The sequence below is a fragment of the Phoenix dactylifera genome, chromosome 11 (assembly GCF_009389715.1).
Source record: "Phoenix dactylifera cultivar Barhee BC4 chromosome 11, palm_55x_up_171113_PBpolish2nd_filt_p, whole genome shotgun sequence".
NCBI classification, from domain to species: Eukaryota; Viridiplantae; Streptophyta; class Magnoliopsida; order Arecales; family Arecaceae; genus Phoenix; species Phoenix dactylifera.
Window position 1 is genome coordinate 24644759 of NC_052402.1, and position 22144 is coordinate 24666902.

General features: G+C 38.5%; 1 protein-coding gene across 3 annotated transcripts; it reads right to left on the bottom strand.

Annotated features, from left to right (window-relative positions):
- Positions 1-486: 486 nt before the first annotated feature.
- Positions 487-19868, bottom strand: LOC103710497 (CCR4-NOT transcription complex subunit 9-like). 3 transcript variants are annotated; one of them, XM_008796223.4, is made up of 9 exons: positions 19561-19866; positions 18925-18996; positions 16992-17081; positions 15715-15757; positions 14745-14851; positions 13771-13866; positions 1764-1954; positions 1591-1660; positions 487-872 (listed from the first exon to the last, which is right to left on the bottom strand). In XM_008796223.4, the coding sequence occupies exons 1-9, from the start codon at positions 19753-19755 to the stop codon at positions 762-764; spliced, it is 975 nt and encodes a 324-aa protein (XP_008794445.1). In that variant the 5' UTR covers positions 19756-19866; the 3' UTR covers positions 487-761. The 3 variants fall into 3 exon arrangements, with proteins under 3 accessions (XP_008794445.1, XP_008794447.1, XP_008794446.1); XM_008796225.4 differs by having other exon boundaries at positions 18925-19021; positions 19561-19729; XM_008796224.4 differs by lacking the exon at positions 18925-18996 and having other exon boundaries at positions 19561-19868.
- Between the last annotated feature and the right edge of the window lie 2276 nt (positions 19869-22144).

Consider the following 22144-nt stretch of genomic DNA (forward strand, 5'->3'; position numbering starts at 1 on the left):
ATTTTAACCATTTCAATTTTAAAACGTTAGTTTTGAGTGCCTATGCACACAAAATAGGTATTTTATAAGGATATAAACATAAAAAATATTTACGTAAATTTTAATATTTAGGAGGGCATATGCAAAAAAAAAAAAAAAAAAAAAAAAAACTCTAAAATAAACCTCTTTACAGTCTGCCAATGTTGATAGAAACATTAAATTTGTTGGCCCACGTAAAATCTTTAATAATTATATCTAAAAAATTAAATAAATGTATAAATAAATAGATTCAAGTATTATTGTATCTACAAAATTGTCCTTGAATTAGTGGAGAAATCTGTCCCTGACCGCACTTTCCATTGGACTGGTACACTTGCATGCCAATTGGCTGGTTCAGATCAAGTCCTCAATTATATTTTCCAATGAGTTCCTATGAATTAAAATATCCATTAACCAAAACAGGGTTAAAGGCTGCGTATTCCTTACCCTGACAAAATGATCAAGAGATTTACAAAATGGAAAACTGTAAGTTAGAACTTTAATCATAACATCCATTACATATGCACATAATACAAAGACAAGTCCACTGGCAGTACCCACTATAAAGATTACTAGTTGGTTACTGAGTCTTTTAATTAGCTTACATAAGTTACAATACTTGCTCTATAAGTTAACAGCTTTAGATAAGCCTGAAACACATGAAACAAGATGTCTAGAACATGACAAGTTTATAATTGACATTCCGCAAGCCTGATTATAAAACCAAAGGCTCGATCGTCATCCTAGTTTGCCATCATGTGATCAAGTCCTCCTGCCTGAATAGATGCCACCAAGTTTCCTCCACTCACATTGTGTAGTAGCTGTTGAAGCCATCTGCGGGTAGCAGCGTCATCCTGGAATTATGGATTATAATCAGAGACATGGACAACAGCATAGCCCAAAGCTTTTTAAGTAGGTGGTCACTTTTTATCCAAAAACAAAGTGGCAAATTTGGAGAGGGACAAATGAGTTGGCCTTAATCTAAATAATAGAAGACCAGGTGAAAATAATGAATTCACACAAACTTATTTTGAAGGGCAAAACTAATTAATGTCGGCAAGGCAAGAGAAGACATGATGTAGGAAAGGGAAAAACTAATTAAAGTCTCTGTACTCCAAATGATGATGTAGGTGCGAAGACAGATTCTTTCTACCGTTGATATTGGCATGTGTTTTCTATCCTCTATAAGAATTCAGATTATCTAACAATAATGTCTGATGAGATCCAAGAATAAAAAACTTTGGAGTGAGCTTCAATTGGTTTTAGAGCATCAGGAGCAGCTGGCAAAAGAAAATAAATTAGCCCACCAAATATATTAAATAACAAGACTAAACTTCTGACAGGATGATGAATGAGCAAGATGAGTGTACATAAAAGACTATGATAGTGTTCAAAATGTATGCTCGAGGCTAAAATTTTATGGTGACATTTGGAAGCAAAAACATGGAAGAAATATATTGCCAGGTAGCATCCCAGTAGGTAACGAAGGGCAAAGTAGAAAACCGTTAGAGCTGGCCCCGAACTGGGATAAAGCTAGTTTGATAATGAATATAATTATGAAGTAACACTCACCCGAAGGCAATTGTTGAAGGTTCCATCTCTTAACATCTCAGGGAGGCAAGTCCGCAAAGCTCCACATGCTCTGCATTAAAGAGTTGCGAAGTTAGGGTAATTATACTAGCCTAAAACATACAAAGAACATCATGTATCAACAAACAAATGCCACAATGATGTTATGAACAAACCTTGGATTGTCTGATAGCCTAAGGTAACATCTTATTATATGTTTCAGCAACCTTGTAGAGGGTTGCTCGGCAAGTGATACAACCATATTTGCCAGAACACTACCTACAGCAAAGAACCGCTCTGCAGTAGCACAAATATACTGAAGTCCAATATCATCCAATAGAATTTTTTGAACAATAAAGGTTGCCACCTGAAAGTTCAAGATCTGATTAGTAACAGTAACCATTTGAAAACCTCAATATTTGAAAAACAGGAGTGAATAATATGTGATGCAGTTCACGAGATCTTGAGCTAGAAACAATAAACCTACAGTCCAAAATCTTGCCACATTAGACAGAATCAAGAAAGATACAGCAATCCATGGAAATCATAAAGAAGAAATTAACATAATAAGTAGGACATGAATCCTGTCCATTCACTTAAGTACACGTGTGTAAGACTAACAGGTCATATCCAATAAAGGTTATTACTTTAGAGCTATTCCAGCATCCTCCTTGCCACAACTTATTGTACCTACAATATCTCCACCCACCAACCAAAACCAAAGTACAAGCTGTGAGCTAATAAAATAATTTAAAAATCAGTCTAAAGAAATAGGATTCTTGGTTCATTGAGAATGCATCCAAGGTTTTTAAGCTCACAGATGCCTCATCATCTCAGACACCTTAAATGCCTATGGAGGTGGCTGTAAATTAAAATGACTCAAAAGATCTAGCTTGGACAGTATTAGTGGCATCAAATCGAGAATGGGGTAACAAATTCTCTCAACTTTAAAAAAAAATATGGACTTGTTGATGTTCCAAATACATTTGGATGCAAATGTATGCAAGTACATGCATATGTAAAGATCATATTGCTCTTCAACGAATGTTAGAAGTTAATTTTTCTTTTTACAAAAATATAATAGTAGACCAAGGATGAATCATGTAAAACCTATGAAATTTTAAATTATAAGCCATGACGGGGTATCCCACAAGAGAAACATATTACTGGTTCAGAATGACAGGTCCATATGTGCCCCGTGTAAAGGAAAACTAAACTGTATCAGTACTTTTCAAACATAAAAAATAAATCAGGTTTCTTAAATGTGCTTTAATCTAGTTACAATTTGGTGTCAGGTTGACTGGTTACTACAAAGTCTGCTAAATCTTTCCCTTAAGTTCCCAACGTAGATTCTGCTCCACAGCTGACCACATAAAGATGACAAAGGGTTTGGAAAATGATAATAAGGTGATGAATCTTGTTGATTAGTGGGAGCCAACACATGAAAGATTTGTAGCAGATTTCCTAAATGGTTTATGAAACCGAAGATTCTTTTTTATGAAATTAAGAACTTGAATTTGTCACCTATTGGGAAAAAGTTGCAGCCAGTGAACAAGGATTGGTGCACATCAACAATAACCATCAGAAACAAAGCAAAATGAAAGAACCGCATGAAAAAGGAATGATGAAACACAGAGCAAAAACAAAAATACAAGGTTCATCCATCCAGAGCTGCATAAATTAAAGGAGGCAGAATCATGGACGTGGAAGGCTTTAGAGAGCATCCTATAGGAAGTCCACAATGAGAAGATGTATGATCAGACGGTCAGACCCATCTCCCAATAGAAATCCACCTTCACTGTTGCTGGTCTTCTGAAAGATAGAAGTGACTAAATACAACAGGTGCTCCCAATGTTGAATAAAGAAATGAAAAATCAATCCCTGCTAAATAATGAGCCAAATTCCTAGACAGGTTTCGCTGAGCCAGCCATATTGGACACTATTAGAATTTAGAGAGTCATCAGAGAACATAAACATTCCTTGATGAATAGATTCGAGGAATCTCCATTACCACTCTGAATTAAACCATTTACTGCCTGGCTGCCAGCCCCTCAGCAGCAATTCCAAGAGCAAACCAAATCATACATGTTGCCTGTGGAAGCTATGAAATCACATGGTCAATGAAACATTGTCCCCTCTATTAAAGGCATGTCACATCATAAATGAGATAGGAAAGATTCAAAAATGCATCAACAACACCACTAAAAGAGGCCTGAGATGTAGCAGTCCATCAACAGTACTAGATAATGGTGGGCCTAGAGATTGTTTTGCCTGCACCTAAAGGATCACTATAGACCAGCCACATTTTTCAGTATAATGCATGAGGTGTTAAGGGGGGCAAAGAACCTCCACATTCTCTAAAAAACAAACAAAACATCTTCTATATAACCCATTCCACCTATTTACAACCCATCTCAACAAATAGAGGCTGTGAGTAAGCACTATACGGACAAGGTTAGATGAAGTAAAAGCAGATGGAGATCATGCAACCATTGTTAAGCTAGATAGGGTTCGGCCACGACAAATCCTACCTGTGATAGTACAAAGTGAAGAGATAGAATTCGGCTATGATACTAATAAGTAAGTCAACAGATCAAGACTTGGTTGTGATCAATCACAATACAAGGCGTATGAAGCTGGATGGCTGGTAGACATAGACTGATGTGACCAAATCAATCTCAAAGATATTCCTAAGTGCAGAAGATTGTATTATAGGCCGAAGTAAAGAGAGACAACCAATATAAGCCATGGTGGGATAAACTATTGCCAATAAGATATATCGGTCTAGCAATTGGTGCAGAGCAACCATGCTAATAAATGTGCATAGTGGAGGGACAACTAGCATTAGTTACCAGGATAGCCAAGAGCGGAGGCTAGACATGGGTAGCAACCATAAGAACGGGCAGTTATGATATTTTAGTATAAATTAGTAAAATTTGTACTCTGTAAATGATCCTTTGACAATCTAACTTATCAATGAATTTTACATTATCTTAGCTTACCTTTAGTGTTAACTTAGATTTCTACTACCGTAGCCCAAGCTACACCCCTATCCTTATCCAGATCCATCTCATTCAAACAATAGTGTGACGGTAGCAAAAGTCTTTGAAGATCAAGGTATCTGGATCTATGCACTCTCGTATCATTTCTTCGATCATCATCTTTCTAGCTGCTCTAACGCTAGTGGCATGCCCATGCACCTATCTACCTGTTGCCATTTAACTTGTCACCCTTGTCATCAACCAACAAGTTCCTTAGCACATTCGAACGGGAGAAGAAACGCAAACACCACCATGATAGGAAATGCTAATACAATAACTCATGCACAAAGCTAAGAAAGACAAAGCCAAATGGCCAAGGAAGGTGTCCAACGCAACTCATTGCTCCCCCTTGAGTTCAAATGTCATTTTAAAGTCTGAAGTTCACCATAGTGGTACTCCTTAAGCACAAATGCGTAATCATAAAAAGAAAGGCAGAATATGATGCATTGGATATGATGACGTTGCCATTGTTCACCCAGTTGATAGTCAAGAAAGCAAGCAGCCAAAGATGAAGACTGTTAAGCAAATGATTAGACTTTATAAAATGAGGTGATCTAAACCCCTATATAGGTGGGGAGTTGGCTAACGAAATTCAAGGGAGATCTGGAATAATCAGCATCACGATTATGCAAAGTCATGCATATCAGTTATTTTTATTGAAAAGATATGATATACATGTATACACATGTATGTGCACCCTTGCAAATGTCAGCCAAGCAGATGAATGAATTCAAGCAGAGAAGAAAAGCTCCAAATTCATATGCAACTCCAAACCCAAGTTCTCTATCTAATCTTCCTTACAAGAAAATCATGAAGGATAATGAAGGAATCAAGAAGGAAGATGCCACCTTCAATCTTCAATGCTTTCTCCTAGGCAAGGGAGATTGATCTATTGATAGATGCAAGATTGAATCTATTTATAGATGCTTAAACTCATCTGCCAATCAATCCTATCATAGGCCTAATGGATCCTCCAAGTGATCCTCTTTGAGAAAGAACCACAAAGAGAAGAAACCAGTGATGAGGAAGATAAAAGATATAATAGACCTAACTTATCCCTAAAGAAAGAGACTAGCCTATCTACAAGCAAGTCATAGTCAATTTAGACTCTTGATCAATCCTACCAAGGAGGCTGCTCTGAAGATGAAGTAGCTAGTATTCTCATGAATGGCAAGATTGATTAGTTTAATGGACTTGTCCTTCCCTTTTGAACAAGGCAATGAAAGTGCCATCCCATTGTGCAAGGCTATTTCTACAAACGCTAGCCTCCGAAACATGTTCATAGTTGATGATGTTGGGCCAAAAATTCCAGATGCAGTACAAGTTGATGATCCTCCCCTAATATAATCTAGCGCAACCAAGTCCTCAAAATAATTTAATTACCACACCTTCTGATAATGTAGTGATGCTATTAACATATGGTTCCCTTGAAGGATTTAAATACCCTACCACACTAGTCCATGTCGGATGTACCAGTCGGTATCGGTGATAGCATATCATACCTATGACGGATCAAGTATTTGGTACACCCCTTGGTACCCTACTGTACTAACACATGATATTTGGTGACACCTTGGCTATGTTGACACTAACTACAGTACCAACATCTAACCAGTACAAGTATCAATACCAAGAATTTAAACCTTGGTTCCACTCTTGGAATCAGGCCGGGCCACACCCTTGCCAAAACCCAACTTGGATTTTTTTTTGTGGCTTCAGTCCAAGCTTGGCATGAAATTTTTTCAAAATCCCAACCTGAGCCTGACCCAAGTCCTGACCCATACCAGCCAGGATTATGAAGTACTTGCCGAGGCTTTTGGTGACAGGGCTGCCACTGCTACCAACAGCATCAAGGATGACCTTGATCTTGGCACCACTGTCCATGAGGGACTCAAAGTACTCTAAGAGAAAGCAGAAGGTGTCGAAGGGTTAAGGGCTAGCGATAGAGGGGGTGAAGAAGAAATGCTCTAGGCCGAGGAAGCCGGTGAGGTCGCCAGCATTGCAGAAGTTGAAGGTGACAAAGGTGACCAAAAGGAGGTAGCGAAGAGGAGGTGAGGGAGGGTTGGAGGGGAAGAAGGCGAAGTTGGCGAAGAGGAGGTGGGGGATGGGGGGCCATAGCAGAAGAGGGGCTCAATCAAAGGGGGAGAAGGTGAAAGGGATGCTAGGGTTAGGACTGACGTCGTGGCAGTGGGGGCAGAAGAGATTGATGGCAGCAGTGGAGAGGGAGAGGGTGACAGCTCAGTCGCACTAGTGGCCAATGTAGTGCTTACGAGAGGCAGCAATGCTCGGGACTTTGATGGAGGCCATCATTTTCTAATGATTGGAGGGAGGACAAGAGGAGCAATAAGTAAATTATTAATTAATTGAGTAAATAAAGCAAGATTTATCAATTAACAGGAATTGGGCTATGTTTAGGCCTAGCTTTGTGTTAGCTTCAGACTTGATTCTAGGCTTGGTCTTCAAGCCTACACTGAACTTGGGCTTTAGGTCGAGTCCAAGCTAGGCTGAACATTGACCAGAGCCCAAACACAAAATTTCTTCGGGTTATATTTTTAGGCCCAAATCCAGCCGAAGCTATCTCGCACCTAGCCCATGACTCGAACCAAAATAGGCATGGCCCATGGGCCTTGGGCCTACCCAGGCCCATTTCCAACCCTAGACCATTCATAGCATTTCTTGTTGGAGACTTGCTATAACATTCTCTTGTAAAGCTTTTGTAAAGCTTTTTTTACTTCTACGATGTTCCCTCCTTCAATTGATACATCCTAGCTCTAGATCAATAGGCCTTGTATTTAATTATAACTCTTCATGTCATGGTTTGTCCAATGTTGGTTGACTCTTTTAGTTTTGGTGGTTGTTGTTGATAGGTGTTGATGTAACATTGTTCACTAAGTGTCACTCTTCCCAGTTTACTCTTTGATTAAGCTTTTGGATGGATGATTGTCCTTGATAGATGGTGATGTACCCTTCCTCACTAAAGAGTGTAGCTCCTCTCTTTCTATTATTGCAAAGTATGCCAAAAATCTTACTTGATCGAATTATCATTATAGCTTTGCAACTGACATATGAATACATTTTTACTTTGTAGATCCTAAACTAGGCACCTTCGGATTAGTGTTTTAGGTGACTGTTCAGATGCTACATGGCTAGGACAATGACACCACCTCTTACTTTATCATTAAGCTTCAAGTTGAATGGTTTTTGTTCTTAGAAGCCGGAAACTCCTCACATACCTATGGCACCTAACTCGAAACTGCAAGATCACACTTTGGATCATATTTGTTGAGAAATTGCGAGTCCAAACAAATTATCCCAAATCACAAGTAGAAGGGTGGAATCATGAGAAAAAAGGGAGTAGGACAAGAGCAAGAGAGTCCACTGATCTGAGATGGAGTTAGCAAAGATGGAGGTGGTGGAGCTCGATGAACTAGAGGTCCCACATGGTGAGCGCATCTAAAAGATCATGGTGGCCGGGGTGGACAATGATTAGAGCCTAGATCTATGCTTGGTTTCTGGAGTCCGATTCCTAAGAGGTGCCAGCGGTTCGACGCTAGTGAAGGAGGTAGCAAGGTGGTGAAGATGAGGAGAAAGAAGTTGAGGAAGAAGGGGGAGGATACAGTGAAAAAAATGAAAGGGAGACAGATCTCAGCTTGGATCTCTAGAGTTTAGTTCCAAGCAGCATAGGCACTAGCGGAGGTGGGGGTGGTAGATATAAGGGGGAAGCGGCGAAAGAAGAGGAAGGAGGCACGGAGGTGTTTGGCGCTCGAGCCAAGTTATCTCAAGCAGTGTGTGGTTCAGGCAGGGGAAGAGAATGATTTTAGCTCTTCGGCCAAGCGAAAGGGTGAGTGAGGTTAAGAAAGGAGATAGAGAGAAGTGGGGGAGGAGGGACTTCGCTATCGGGCCATGTTCTCTCAAAGGGGTAAGCCCCATCATTGGGTTTACATGGGAAGAGATAGAGTGGTACATATCACCTTTAATTATGGACTAGACACAAGTTGAGAAAAAAAGGATAGATGTGATGAATCAATTTCTAATGTATTTTAGAAATCTCTACAGGCTAATCATTCTAAACACAAAAGAAAAGGCTAAAATTATAATCGTAAATATTTAATAACTTTCAATATATAAATTTATGCAGACACTTTCTAAGCATTTCCACTCTCAAAGTTTTCAAACCTTGGCGCATTCTTGCACCACACCTACTTCTGACTATTGAGGATAGTCAATCAAGGAGTGTAGTTTCCCTACCTTTTTACTATAATTATATGGTAGGCAAAAATATATTTCCTAATCCAATTATCAATATATCATTATAACCACCATATATATACATTTTTTGCTCATTGGTACTCAGTTGAGCACCTAAAAAATAGCATACTAGGTAGACCTAAGCATTGACCAAGCTGGGCCTAAGCATGGGATCAAGAGCCTATGCCCAGGACGAGCCGAGCTTCAAGCCTCAAATATCCGATCGAAGCCCATCTTGGCTCCTCAAAGCCAAGCCTAGGGGGGAGGAGAGAGGGAGAGAGAGAGGATTACACATGGGGGGCCAGAGTTAGAGTGGATAAAGCTGCCATACACCTAGTAATGGAGATAAGGGGGTGGCAAGAAGGAAGGGTAGAGGGAAAAGGGAGGGAAAGGAGGGAGGAGAACCAACCGCCAAGTAATCAAGGTGGGGAGGGTGGGACTCCCTCTTTAGATAGAGAACGGGAGAGATTTAGAATTTAAGGTTCCCCTTTCCCCTTTTCATTTTTCCCTTCCTAGAATAAGTGCATGTGCAAATGCACATGGAAAGTAAAAAACGCATGTGGTGTTGCGATAGAATTACATGATGAATCCATGCATGATCTTTGCCTTTGTAACCAACAGTTTGCTTACAATTTTTCTTGGCGGACAATAGGTTATTATCTTCAATTCAATCCTATAACCCAAATTTTGTTAATATAGAATCATCATACAAACATAAAGGCAGCATGTCCGAGTTTCAATTTTTACTTTGATAATATGATAGAAAAATACGAATATTCTATGAAAAGTTTGCTTGGACCAAGTGACAGATGCTTTTTTCTTCAGTTCTACATTAAAACTCACAAACAAGTCATGAAGCATCGAAACATAGATGTGTATTGGCTCATTGGTTGAAGACATCCTTTTCTGAGAGGGAGGGGCAACCCACGTAAAGCAAATTTCCCATATCCAAATATTGGAGAGGTACATCTCAAACTTTTATATAAGATCCTCTGAACAAAAGGAGTTGTGACCATTGGATCAAGCAATTTCATATTAAGATCACCAATCTTCTAACACGAAGTTTTATACTTTACTTTTAATATATAGATAATGTTGATTCATAAAGGTGTATACATAGATGACTTGTGAATAGGAGGTTCATGATTAGGAGCACCCAGTAGTAGTTTTAAATCAAAAAAGCCTAATGACGAGCTTGGTATAGAATTCACAAGCATGATAAGAGAAAATAATGGAAAACTCCCTTCTTAACTCAAGAAAAAAATCATAAAATATCATAACACCTCCCCCTGACATTCCACAAGCAGTCTTTTATAGAAGAAAAAATAAAAGAGTAAAAGCTAAATTAATCTAACATTATTTTCATAGCCTTCGGACCTATCTAACATAGAAGCCAAACTCTATCTAAAAGTATAAATAAAACACTAACTTTCAAGAAAGATTATGTGCTAAATACAAGAGGAATCACAGCTTGCTTATGGTCATGCTATCCTTGGAGTTCGGACGAGAAGAAAAGTTGTGTAAGAATGGCTTTCTCATCCAAATATAACTCCAATAGAACTCTCTCAATTGAGAGTTTGTTAAAAGGTTAAACTCTTCTTGAATGAGATCCACCATCAAATGGCCTGCAAATAGAAAGCTATCCTGCTCTCTTTTTTTTCCAAACAGTTTACACGGTTAGGATTTCCTTGATTGGATTCAATGGTTGAGATCAACTCTAGACAAATTTATTGGTTTTTTTATATAGGTATATATATAGAGAGAGATATTATAGTCTACCAAAAAAAATATTATATAAATTTCAGGCAGGACCAAGATAAAATCTAGCAAGCCCAAGCACAGCCCAATTTTTTATTCAGGGCTGAAATTTTCAGCCTAGCCTGGTCCAGTACATCAGGCCAAATATCTCTGCCCAAGCCCGCCAAAAATGACATTGGGCCCATATTGCTCAAGTCTAGTGAGAGGAAACAACTACATTTCTTAGTGACTTGGACAATAAGAGTGCCACCTCTTCCTCTTTGACACCAATAGCTGATCTTGTTCATCAACTTGCATCGGAAACTTGATAGAGATGATGAACTCATACATATGCAGACATATAAATAGGAGGCAAATCTCCAAATCATGGATTTAGAAAGCCAGCAAGGAGAAGCAATAGCTTGTGCTAATGAATGAGTTCTCTCATTGCATGAATGAGCAATCACTTAGTCTATAGGCAGTCATTTACACACATGCTCGAAATGTGGTCATGATAAAGGATTTCAAGCACTAGGTCCACGATGCACAAGCACTAACAGATCATAAGGCTGCAAATGGGTCGGATCGACCCGTGACCCGACCCGACCCGACCCATGTAGACCCGACCCAACCCGAATTTTAGGACCCGCGGGTCCGAGTCGGGTCCAAAAATTGGACCCGAATCATTTTCTGGGTCGGGTCTGGGTTTACCGAACGGACCCAACCCGACCCGAATGGACCCGAAGAGAGAGAGAGAGAGAGAGGAAAAAAAGAAGTGGAAAAGCCTAAGGGGAGCCGGGTTGAAGCCTGGAAGGATAGCAACAGGCATAGGTTCACAGAATCCAAAGGAACCTTGGCCCGTCAGGATTCTCTCTCGATCTATTACACTGTTGATACCTCTGGTGTCTCGGTAGCTGGTTTTTTTTTTCCTTCTGTTTTTTGGTTTTTGTTTCTTTTAACTTTTGAAGGGAGAAAGTGAGGGAACGTTGAACTGAATATGGGTCATGTGCCAGTTTTCTGCAATGAAATTGGATTTTGGAAGAAGGTCTGGGATTTTTTTTGCCCTCGTGAGTCGTGAGAGGGGAGCTGGGAGACACCAAGTTCCGTCCAATCAGTCATACAGATAAAAAATAGTGTGATATGAAATTTGGCTTGCAGACCGGCTTAGTTAGTACGTCATGGGTCCTCTGTTCTGAGTGGAGGTCAATTGCAAGTCTTTCAAGTCATGGGTCACCCAGCACCTCATAATTATGATATGACCAAATTAGATCTGCCCAAATTCTTTCCCAAAAGGACAAAAAAATTGGATCCGATTCGGACCCGAACCCGACTCGGACCCGACCCGACCCGACCCGATCTTCAACCGGGTCAGGTCTGGGTCCAAAATTAGGACCCGAACAAAAAACCGGATCGGATTGGGGTCACTCAGGACCCGACCCGACCCGACCCATTTGCACCCATAACAGATCATGTAGGAGATTAAGCAGACAAAAGGGAGCTCCAAGCAACCCGGAAGAGTTGGTTCTTGTCCACCAAGTGGAGGCAAATCTTGATTTGTCAAGCATGCATTAATGGATCCCTCCATAAGCACAACTCAGAGATTTAGTGGCAACTTGAAAGGCTTTTTTTCTAAAAGAGGTATCTGCAATAATTGTTAGACAACATTAAATTTGTTTTCTCTACTTTTTGTCTCTATTCATATTCTATTGTCTCTCGTGATCATGCTATTGCACGTAATGTTCTGTTTGTATGCCTACAGTTTTAGCTCATGAAGGTCAAACTCTCATGCATAATCGCCATTATGGGAGATGATCTTGGGGGTGCTATTAGAGTAATCATGCACGACAAATGAACATACTTGGGTTGGTATCAAATTTGACTCAATGGTCCATAATGCACCTCTCACAAGTTCATGCTATCTTGGCTTCATTTGCTTAAGGTTTTGCAAAGCTTGAAGATGCTTCTCCAATACATCAAGCTCAAGGAGTCACAATATAGCAGCTTGACCCCTGAAGAATCCAATGACTACCCTAGACCGATCTGAATTTCCAAGAGTAGCCACCTAACTGCCAAAGACAAGCTTGTAAAATTACAGGTTGTCGTCTTGAACAAATACACAATTTCAAAGACTGACTTAACCTTTAGGTCTTTCATCTAGGTGCACAAAGAATCCCATTAAATTTGTTGGCCATTTAGACTTCTCATGACAAAATTTGCCCTAATTCATATCTTTACATTCTAAAATCTTGGATGGTGTGCAATTCTCATTTCTCACCAACAACATCATCACAACAATTAAGTAGTGACATTTTTTCTCCGATCGGTCATTGTCAACAGCTCCCAAAGCTTCAAGGTTTTCCACCTCAAATGCTTCCAAGCATGGATCACCTAGACTAGTGGTGGTCAGTCGCAATGTCCTTAGGCATGCAACTGCATCAAGAATCCAGGAAAGCACTAACCTCATCTGATTTCTGTAGACAGCTAAAGTAAGCTTGTCATTTTGCTTGGCCAGTCATGTCCTTGTTCTTTATAGTTTGCATTCACAAACCAAGAAACAAACTTCGAGAGCAACATAATTGGAATTTGGGATTACCAAGAACTCCATTCTTGAAGGGAACATGGAAAGTAGGAAACTGACAGACACTTTTGTTTAGAAAGAGACAGATAAGTTTTGATTAACTAATTCTAGGATGATCTTCATTGACTAAAAAACATGTAGATAGACATCTGAAACTTTTTAAATCCTAAACCACTACTGTCTTCAAGCAATTAAACAAGATGAACATAAAAAATGAATGATAAAGACAGAGTCCTAATGCACACCTTTTCATGATCTCAAAACGCAACTAGTCTATTCTAAATAGTATATTAAATGGAAATTGGCATGCCAAAGTTATAGAGGACAAGAGGAGTAGATAACCACAAGACAGGGCAATATATGGATCATGGAGGCAAAGTGTCATATTCATTTAGATAAGAAAAATAAGCATAAAATACAGTCAATATATTAAGCATCTCCTGCAGACAAGTAATATGATAGTACATAAAACAGGTTAGATATTATTGTGACTATGACAAAAACCTGCCAGGACTGAATGAAAAACACACAATAGCAAGCAATCATATATGTGAAAAAGATCCAAGTTCAATCCCTCACGGTTTTTGATAGTTCGCTGCCCATCTCCATGGTACGAAGACACAGGGGAATTATTTCTGTCTGAAGAAGAAAACTGATAACCTCGGTATCATCAACCTACAAAAAGTAAAAGCCATATATATGCTTGTGATTTGTTCTTTATATGTCAAACACATAGCAGTATATGAGATAATCAGAGCCAAGCAACAATAGTAAGGTTAACGCTACCAGAAATTTAGTTAGTATCAGAGTATATGAAGAAATAAACAGATGACATGTCACCATAAGCTAAAAGTTACCTGAGCATGTTAATGCGCCATTAAAAGAAAAGTCAAGAAGGGAAAGATGGCATGAAAACGTAATTTCCTTTCTTCACATCATGACATAGGAGGGCAAATATTAGGAAATGGGCGTAAGCATGAGGAGATTATTGCTAAATGGGTATAAAAGTAAAGCATATTTCCTCATTTCCTCTGTTATTCATATGCCTAAACTTTTGCAAGATTTTATTGCATTGTTCACATTCCAAACATTTTTTGCCCAATAGGCTTCCCATAATTCTGTAGATCCTTGCTTCTTTTTGTTGCTTTCATTTCCAACTTATATTCATTCACCAATTTCACCTATAAAAACGTCCACAAAGGAAAAATCACTAATAGATTGACCAATACTATCAGGGTTGGATACAAATTTTCGATCTACAAACTGTCTAAATTGGCATGAGTTTGTCTGGTGGCTAACTATTCTTTGCCAGCTCAAGCAAGAACAAGGGCCATCTTTTAATTAGCAATGCTGATTAGACCAATAAAAATTTTCAGCGTGTGCCATAAACTTTGGAGAGGAAAAGAGCTATAACCAAATATGGATATGAAAGTGAGACACACAAATAACAAAGCAACATGTCAGGAATTGACTCTGCATGTGGATGACAGAAATACAGCGATCTTTTTGCTTATTATAACATGTATACTGATAAAGTGTAGGAGCAGAAGTACCTTCACAAGAGCACCAATAACTCCCAAGCTGGTAAGTCTCAAATACTCGAATGGCCTTGTTTTGCTAGTGGTATTTAAAAAAGGGTACAGATACAAAGGTATGTGAGCTGCAAAAAAAAAGAAGAAACTACAAAAATTATCATTAATATAATCTTAACATTGATGGTAACAACTATCATATTAAAACAGAGATTAATGAACAATTTTATTTTCTTTTTCTGGTGGACTTTAATAAACTTTTGAAGATTTAAATGCAGACACATGTTGGAAGAACAAGCAGGATTTGACCAAAAAATAGGTCCAAGAAGTTAAATAGTGCAAATGAAAGAGGAGCTAAAGCTCACAGTGCAAGATATCCAATAGCTGCACTAATAAGGGAGGGAGGCCAGCTGTTGGATGTTCGCACAACCCTTTGACAAGAGGTTAGGAGGCAAATGATAGCATGCAGTCACTAAAAAGATAAGATCACATGCTCCACCACTATTCAAAGCTGAAACTAAGGGCAGTTCTTAATCAAGCATCTTTAACAAAAAAATGTGGACCTTGCATACATCTAAAATAAGTGAAGTAGATGATGATCATGATGGCAGACTCAATCATATACCTGCATGAATGCCTTTATTTTGGAATTCAATAATAATCAAATAAAAAACAAAGATATAGAATGAGCATGGCAAAATATCATGACGCTATTAATCTCAAATATGGCGAAAATTCTAGGACCAACATTTACTCAATAATAAGGCATTCTTGTAAATCTAAGGGGATCTTTTATCGTAAGTAAAATCAATAGTCATTTGAGCCACAGAGATTCCCTCCTAAAATCAAAGAATGCATTATTATGCATAAGAATGCATGAAGCTTTAAAAAACACTTAAGCTCTGATAATAAACAAAATATGAGATAGACTTAACCACATTGAGCTCCTACAGGAGTGCATCATACACGAACTAAGAAAAGTATAGATTACCATTTAAGAAAAGAATCCTAGTATCTGGATGTGATGCAACGCACTGCATGGAAACCAAAAAGAAATAGTTTCAGATATCCAAATACATAAACTGGCAATGTCAATTTGTTATTATATAAAATTCCAAGAAGCAATTTCGCAGCAATAAAAAACAGAATAATGTATGAGCCATTGTATTTAAAAAAAAAGAGCTGAATTAATTATGAAGTTAACTCAACAAGAAGCAAGCAGACAAATGCTCATGGAAACCACATGACTTTTTTTAGTGCGTGCTGCATATGCATTGCATATCTCACTGCAGAATAGAACAAAAAGTTTACCAAGCCTAACACAAGGATGACAAAGGCAAAAGTGGCCATCTTGCAATTTGAATGATCATTATAGCAACACAAAGAATAATCAGGGAAAATATGTTACAATACCTAGCTGACGCACTTTAACAAAGGTGGGAATATTTTTTTTTCTGAATGTCAATTTAGGTGACTGATTCTTTTTATCACTGCTAATCATTTTCAGTATCAGTGTTCTATACGTGAACTTCGACCAATAGGATAATGTACAAGTAAACTTTACAGGCAGAAGAAACATAAGGAAAGACCTAGGGAAAAATGTGACCTCAAATAGATTTTTCACAGTACATTTTCCTGTACTAGAGAGAAATGATGAATATGATGTGCAGCTGTATATCTGTTTGAGATTTGAATGCATCTCAGTATGTCAAACCTTGCCTCCTTTTGTCTAGACATTTTCCAAGTTTAGGAAAATCCACGTAATTAGTAACATATCCTTCTCATCACACACATTATAGTTCTTAAGTTTCATGGAAGGCCTCTCTCTTGCATAAAGTACCATTGACCAGCTGTTCAGCACCAATCATACGAGTTGGACTCAGCTTGACAATCAGTCATGGAATGTTTCCGAATTTTGATGATCAGGCTTTCACCCATAGATCTGACTCCAGCGGAAGGAAAAATGGCTGGTAGTAAAAATTGCAGTTACGGTTTCTTTAAAATTAACTTATCATCTTCGAGTAGCACTAGAACTTCACCAGAAAGCTTCTTGAGATAGCAGGAAAGGCTACTTCTGATAATTCTCATTGTGACTTTCAAGATTTAGCATTATTGATGTCCCTGATATTTATATCATCATTAACCTCAGACTAACTGAATATGGAGTTATGATCAAAACAAACAGGCATTGATGTGGAACTTTGGCTTCTTTAACAGAGATTAGAAAATCTACTGTAGTTGTATACATAGATTAACTGAACATTTGACCTGAAGAAGAGCAAGCGCGTTGCAAACTCGGTTAGATGCTGCCGGTGACAGGGTTGGGGGCGAAAGAGCAGGGTATATTGAAACTATCTCCTGCAAATAATGAAGGCAAAATGTAAGAATGAGTAACTCATTTGCATTGAGATGTAGTAACAGAATGAAAATATTGAAAAATATATACATGCATGCATGCACGTGTGTGGATGCATGGTGTTGTACTGTAGCAGCAAATCTTCAATTATTATTGATGTTTTAGACAAATCTTCTCTGCATCTAACCCCTACAGAGTCTGAGAACGGTCATATGTATGCAGCTTAACACCACGTGTGGAGAGGATGTTCCTATATTTAGAACTCATAACACCCAAGTCATAATTAACCAACTTTACTTTTGCGCCAAAGTCCACTGTGAGGCCCGGCCCATTGGCCGCCTAATCCAACTTGGCCTAGTTCATCGACCAGCCTAGTTAGTATGTGGTTTGGCCTAAGCCATTGGTCTGGCCTACTACTAGAAGCAAGAACCAAAGGCTCTTTCACAAATCCAAATAGGTCGAGTCCAAGGAGGAGGAAGACTCCTCCTCCTTCCTGATCTCTGACAGGGGCTAAGAAGAATAGCAAAGTCTTATTAGTCCAAAGCAGCATACTCATAATAAAATATGCTCCATTCGGGATTTCAAATTGTATCCAAGTCTCCTAAGTTATTATGTTAAACTCCAACAGAATTTGCTTAATGAAGGCCATCCTACAAACTAGAGATTTTCCACAATTAACAATCAATGTGGTTAGACATAAAAGATGACTCGTATAACTAGCTTGTGGTCATGTACAGGGAGCTCGAGCATGAGCTTCTTATAAAATGAGTTGAATGGTGCAATTCAATGATCCCTGTTTCTAAGAGTAGGACAAAAGAAAGCAAGAATTAGCAGAATTGCGGATTGCTATAGCATTAAAGGATAAAGTGATGTCTTACCAATGTTAAAAAGGAAAAATTAAGGATTTATATAGGTGATGATTTTCAATTATCTACGATAAAGGTGGTCAGATGCTATTACAAGGACATCATTGTTTTAACCTACCTCATTTTATCCTTCTCTCTCTCTTCCTTTAAGTGTTGCATCGTAGTGTTCGAAAATCATTATTTTCTAGTACTTTCTAAAAATAAAAGCAAATTATCTTCGACCAAAAGAACATAAAATAATTTCTTGCTTTGGACTTTATGTTTGGAAAAAACAGATATCTCCACTCTAACATCTAATACAAGTAAAGAAGTCGCCCTGATATTCAGCACTAGCTTCACATATTACCTTGTTCAATCTATTCTGACAACATCTATATTTCCAAAGGAGTTACCAAAAGAAATGAAATTTGTGAACCACAAAATCAGCTCATTCACATGAGATTAATTGAATAATACATGCTTTGATGTCATTCTGGGACTCGCTAATGCATTCTTCAAACAAGATGATGACTTGTCAAGTAAACCTCATCATAATTTGACAATTAACTTCCACTGGAATGAATAAAAAAAATGCTTCCTTTAGTACTAGAGAAAAAGTCGTCTCATTACTGAAGGATATGGATGAAACCCCAGAGTGAAGCCACCAAACAAAACAATTTATCACCCTAGGTAACCAGAAAAATAGGCTACAAGATTTATCACCCAAGGTAACCAGAAAAATAGGCTACAAGATTCTATTCAGTGTTGATCGTCAATCATAAGCCCACAGGCAAAATATGATCCAGTTTTATCGAGATTTATCTAATACCATAGGCGCAGCTCATAACCCAATAAACATATTGAAAAAATCTCCAGTAATTCATATCACAGTAGGAAAAGAGAGACGATGAAAGAGGACGTAAAAAAACTAAAATGGTAAATTATACACACCATAATTATCCATATTAACAACACTACACAACTCCCATTGGGCACATACCTGAAGCAGTGCCGCTATTGTGCCATAGGAATTCCACAATAGCGGTGCTAGATCTTGAAATATCTCTCTCTTCTGCCATACAAGTAAACCAAGTTGTCTGCTCTCAATAAAGATCAGAATGTGGTGTATATACTTATCAAAATAAGAGACAAATCATTAAAAAAAAACTTCTCGAAATAGATATATTATTCTATCAGAAAGCAACTACTCTTACCATCATTTCCATGAAAAATCGTTACTAGTGACCACAAGAAGAAATTTTTCTCAAAATCCTAACTCTATAAGAGATAGAAAGGGAGAAGCACGGAGAGTTACTGATCACAAAAGGAAACAGCTTTTTGTAAGTGAACACCAAAGGAAACATTTTTTTCCCAAAATTCATAAGCACAAAAGAAATAAATGCAAAAAGAGAAGAGAAGGGTTCCGGAACCTAATTAGGTGAGCTATCACAAAAAAAAACCGACTTTTTCTACAAAATCCTTTGATGCATAAGAGGTAACAGAATCAGAGAAGGGAGAAGAAATGAAATGACCTTGTCATAGATTACTGATCACAACAAAGAAAAAAACAGTCCATTTTTTCTAAAAAAACTAAATATATAAAAGACGACAGGAGAGAGGGAGGAACGAGGCTAACCTTGGAGAGATCGAGGAGGGCATTCTCTCTTAGCTCGGGATCACAGAGATCCAGAACCAACTGCTCCGCAGAGGCCATTTTCCGATCCTTGGTGACTTGGGTGGTGGCACTGCCGCTGCCGGCGGCCGCCGGAGAGGAAGGGGCAGATCCCCCGAAGGAAGAGCTTATAGAGAGGGAAGGGGGCAGGTTCGCCATACGTGATGGAACCGATCACACCGGAGAGCGAGGCCGAGGGAGCTACTCCGGCATCCTTCTATCTGAAGCCATCTGAGCCTTTCACTTCATTCCCGTTCTTGTTCTGATATGGAAACCTGTCGTGACGCAAAAGCTTTTAAAAAAAATAAAAAGAAAAAGGAAATGGGGAGGCTGTTTTTTTTATTTTATTTTTTATAATTAAGACGGCAAATCATACCTGACGAGTAGGATATATCCAATAAAATCAAAAAACAAAATATCTCGAAGTGCCCAAGATAACTCTCCATCACCAGCCCATAGGATGCTACCGAAGTGGCTGGCTACATAAGTAGCCATCCAATCCGCAATCCCATTAGCTTTACGGCACACGTGATTGGTCTGAAAAGCCCCACCATCCTTTATTATTGCCCAGGTGTCTCGCAGCAAAGGGTGAACGCAACTGTTGCCCCTAGGGCCCCGAATCCAACTGATGACAGTGACCGGGTCCATCTCTAGAACAATGGAAAAATACGTATGACTCATATCATTATCTTTATTTTTTTTTATTGTGTAAAATTACAATTTGAAATGTCAGAGAAATTAATTTTATTTGTGAGTTAATAACTTTAAAGTAATGCTTCAATGCCCGACAATGTAATCAGGAAAAAAAAAAAAAAACTCTTTGCCATGGGGCATTAAGTGATTAGCTTGATCATGCAATATACAATAAGCATTAGCATAAACTGCCAATCTCCTCTCGACAAGTAGCAGAAGTGCTTAGTTTTCAAAATTGGATGCCAAACCACTTAGCTCTAGAGGTGTAAATACTATTCAAAAACTCGATAACTCTGATGTAAATTTTCGATAATCTTATTGAATCGAAGCCAGATTCTATATTTAGAATCTAATTCTTATTGAATTGAACTCATGCATTATTATTCAGATCTGAAAACCCCATATGCACACGTACTATCCATGCAGTATTTAAAACTATAGGAATATAGCAAGGTTGGCTAGATAGCTTACATTATTTCCTTTTCTCTATGTTTGGATTTGTAATTTTTCTCCATGCTCTCTATAATTCTTTCTCATACTATGGGCTCGTTTGGTTCGCGGGAAAAGAAGGGGGGAAAGTGTGGTCAACGGAAAAGTAATGAGATGCCTCTTGTTTGGTTGGAGTTTTCAAAGGAGAGAGAAGGGAAAGTTATATTCCCATGAGAATGTGATTCCCACATTTCATGGGAAAGTCTTTCCCATGAGAAACATGGGAAAGTTACTTTCCCATGAGGTGGGAATCACTCCATTTTTACTTTTTCCCAAAAAGTCCTTTCAGCATTAAAGAAGCATTAAAGAGGCATTAAAAACCTAATTTTTATTAAGGGCAGAATAGGAATTATATATAACTTTCCTAGGAAAGTGGATGGCCAACCAAACATAAGTACCTTGGAAATTTGTCACTTTCCCATGGTCAACCAAACTGCCAAAATTACTTTCCTAGGCATTCTCTTCCTAGGAATTTGTTTCCCAGGAATCATATTCCTAGGAAGGAAAATGCTTCCGCGAACCAAACGAGCCCTATCTTCATTCCCAAATCCCCGCCAAAACTTAGATTTTGATTCAATTTTAACTAGAACAAAAAATAATGAAAACTTAAATTTGTTCCAAATTAATTAGATTCTTTTCAAAATTTAATCATTCACTTCCATATCGCGCCTCTTTCCCACCATAATTTATTCTTCTATATTAAAGGGAAGTTTGGCGGTCGCGAGGATGTGATGCGTGTCCTTCTCCTGGATGTGTGAGGTGTTGCCATTATGGTGCCATCCTTCTTTGCATTTGGTTGAGAAAGGATTTGATGAGAGGAGCAAAAAATAAACTCGGTTGACAAAGGTTAAAAATGAAAAAGAAAGAAACAATTAAAATTCAATTTAGCCACATTGATCAATTGGACTAGGGAGGATCCGAGGGATGTGAGCACGGATCACCATTTGCTCCAAAAAATCCGGATGATGACGAGAGATGAAGTGGTCTTTCAAGCTAAGCATGCATTTAGAGAGGCCAACGGAGCTGCCAACTGGGTAGCTGCCTATGCAGCTAACTACCCAGGGCATACCTTATGATCAAAAGAGGGAAAGTTGCCTTGGGCACTCCATAAACTTGTGTTTTCTGATTTTATTAGATGTATTCGTACAGGCATTGTATGATGAACTCGCCAACAAAAAAAAAAAAAGAGCTGAGAGGGAAAGGTGCAAAAATCAGAACCTTCACCATAGCCCTCTCAGACGAGGAGAACAGAGAGTACAAGCCAAACTCTGTCTTATTCTGTAACCCTACTTACTAATGGGGAAAAATCATCAAGTGCGCCAGTAGCTGTCCCCTTCGGCTATTTAGCATTACTGTCAAAGGCCAC

Coding starts and splice junctions, on each gene's coding strand:
- LOC103710497 (XM_008796223.4), bottom strand. CDS start 19,755: ATGGCGAACCTGCCCCCTTCCCTCTCTATAAGCTCTTCCTTCGGGGGA. Junction 15,758..16,991: donor ACGCGCTTGCTCTTCTTCAG/GTCAAATGTTCA, acceptor GTTTCCATGCAG/TGCGTTGCATCACATCCAGA. Junction 13,867..14,744: donor TTATTGGTGCTCTTGTGAAG/GTACTTCTGCTC, acceptor TACTTTTTGTAG/GTTGATGATACCGAGGTTAT.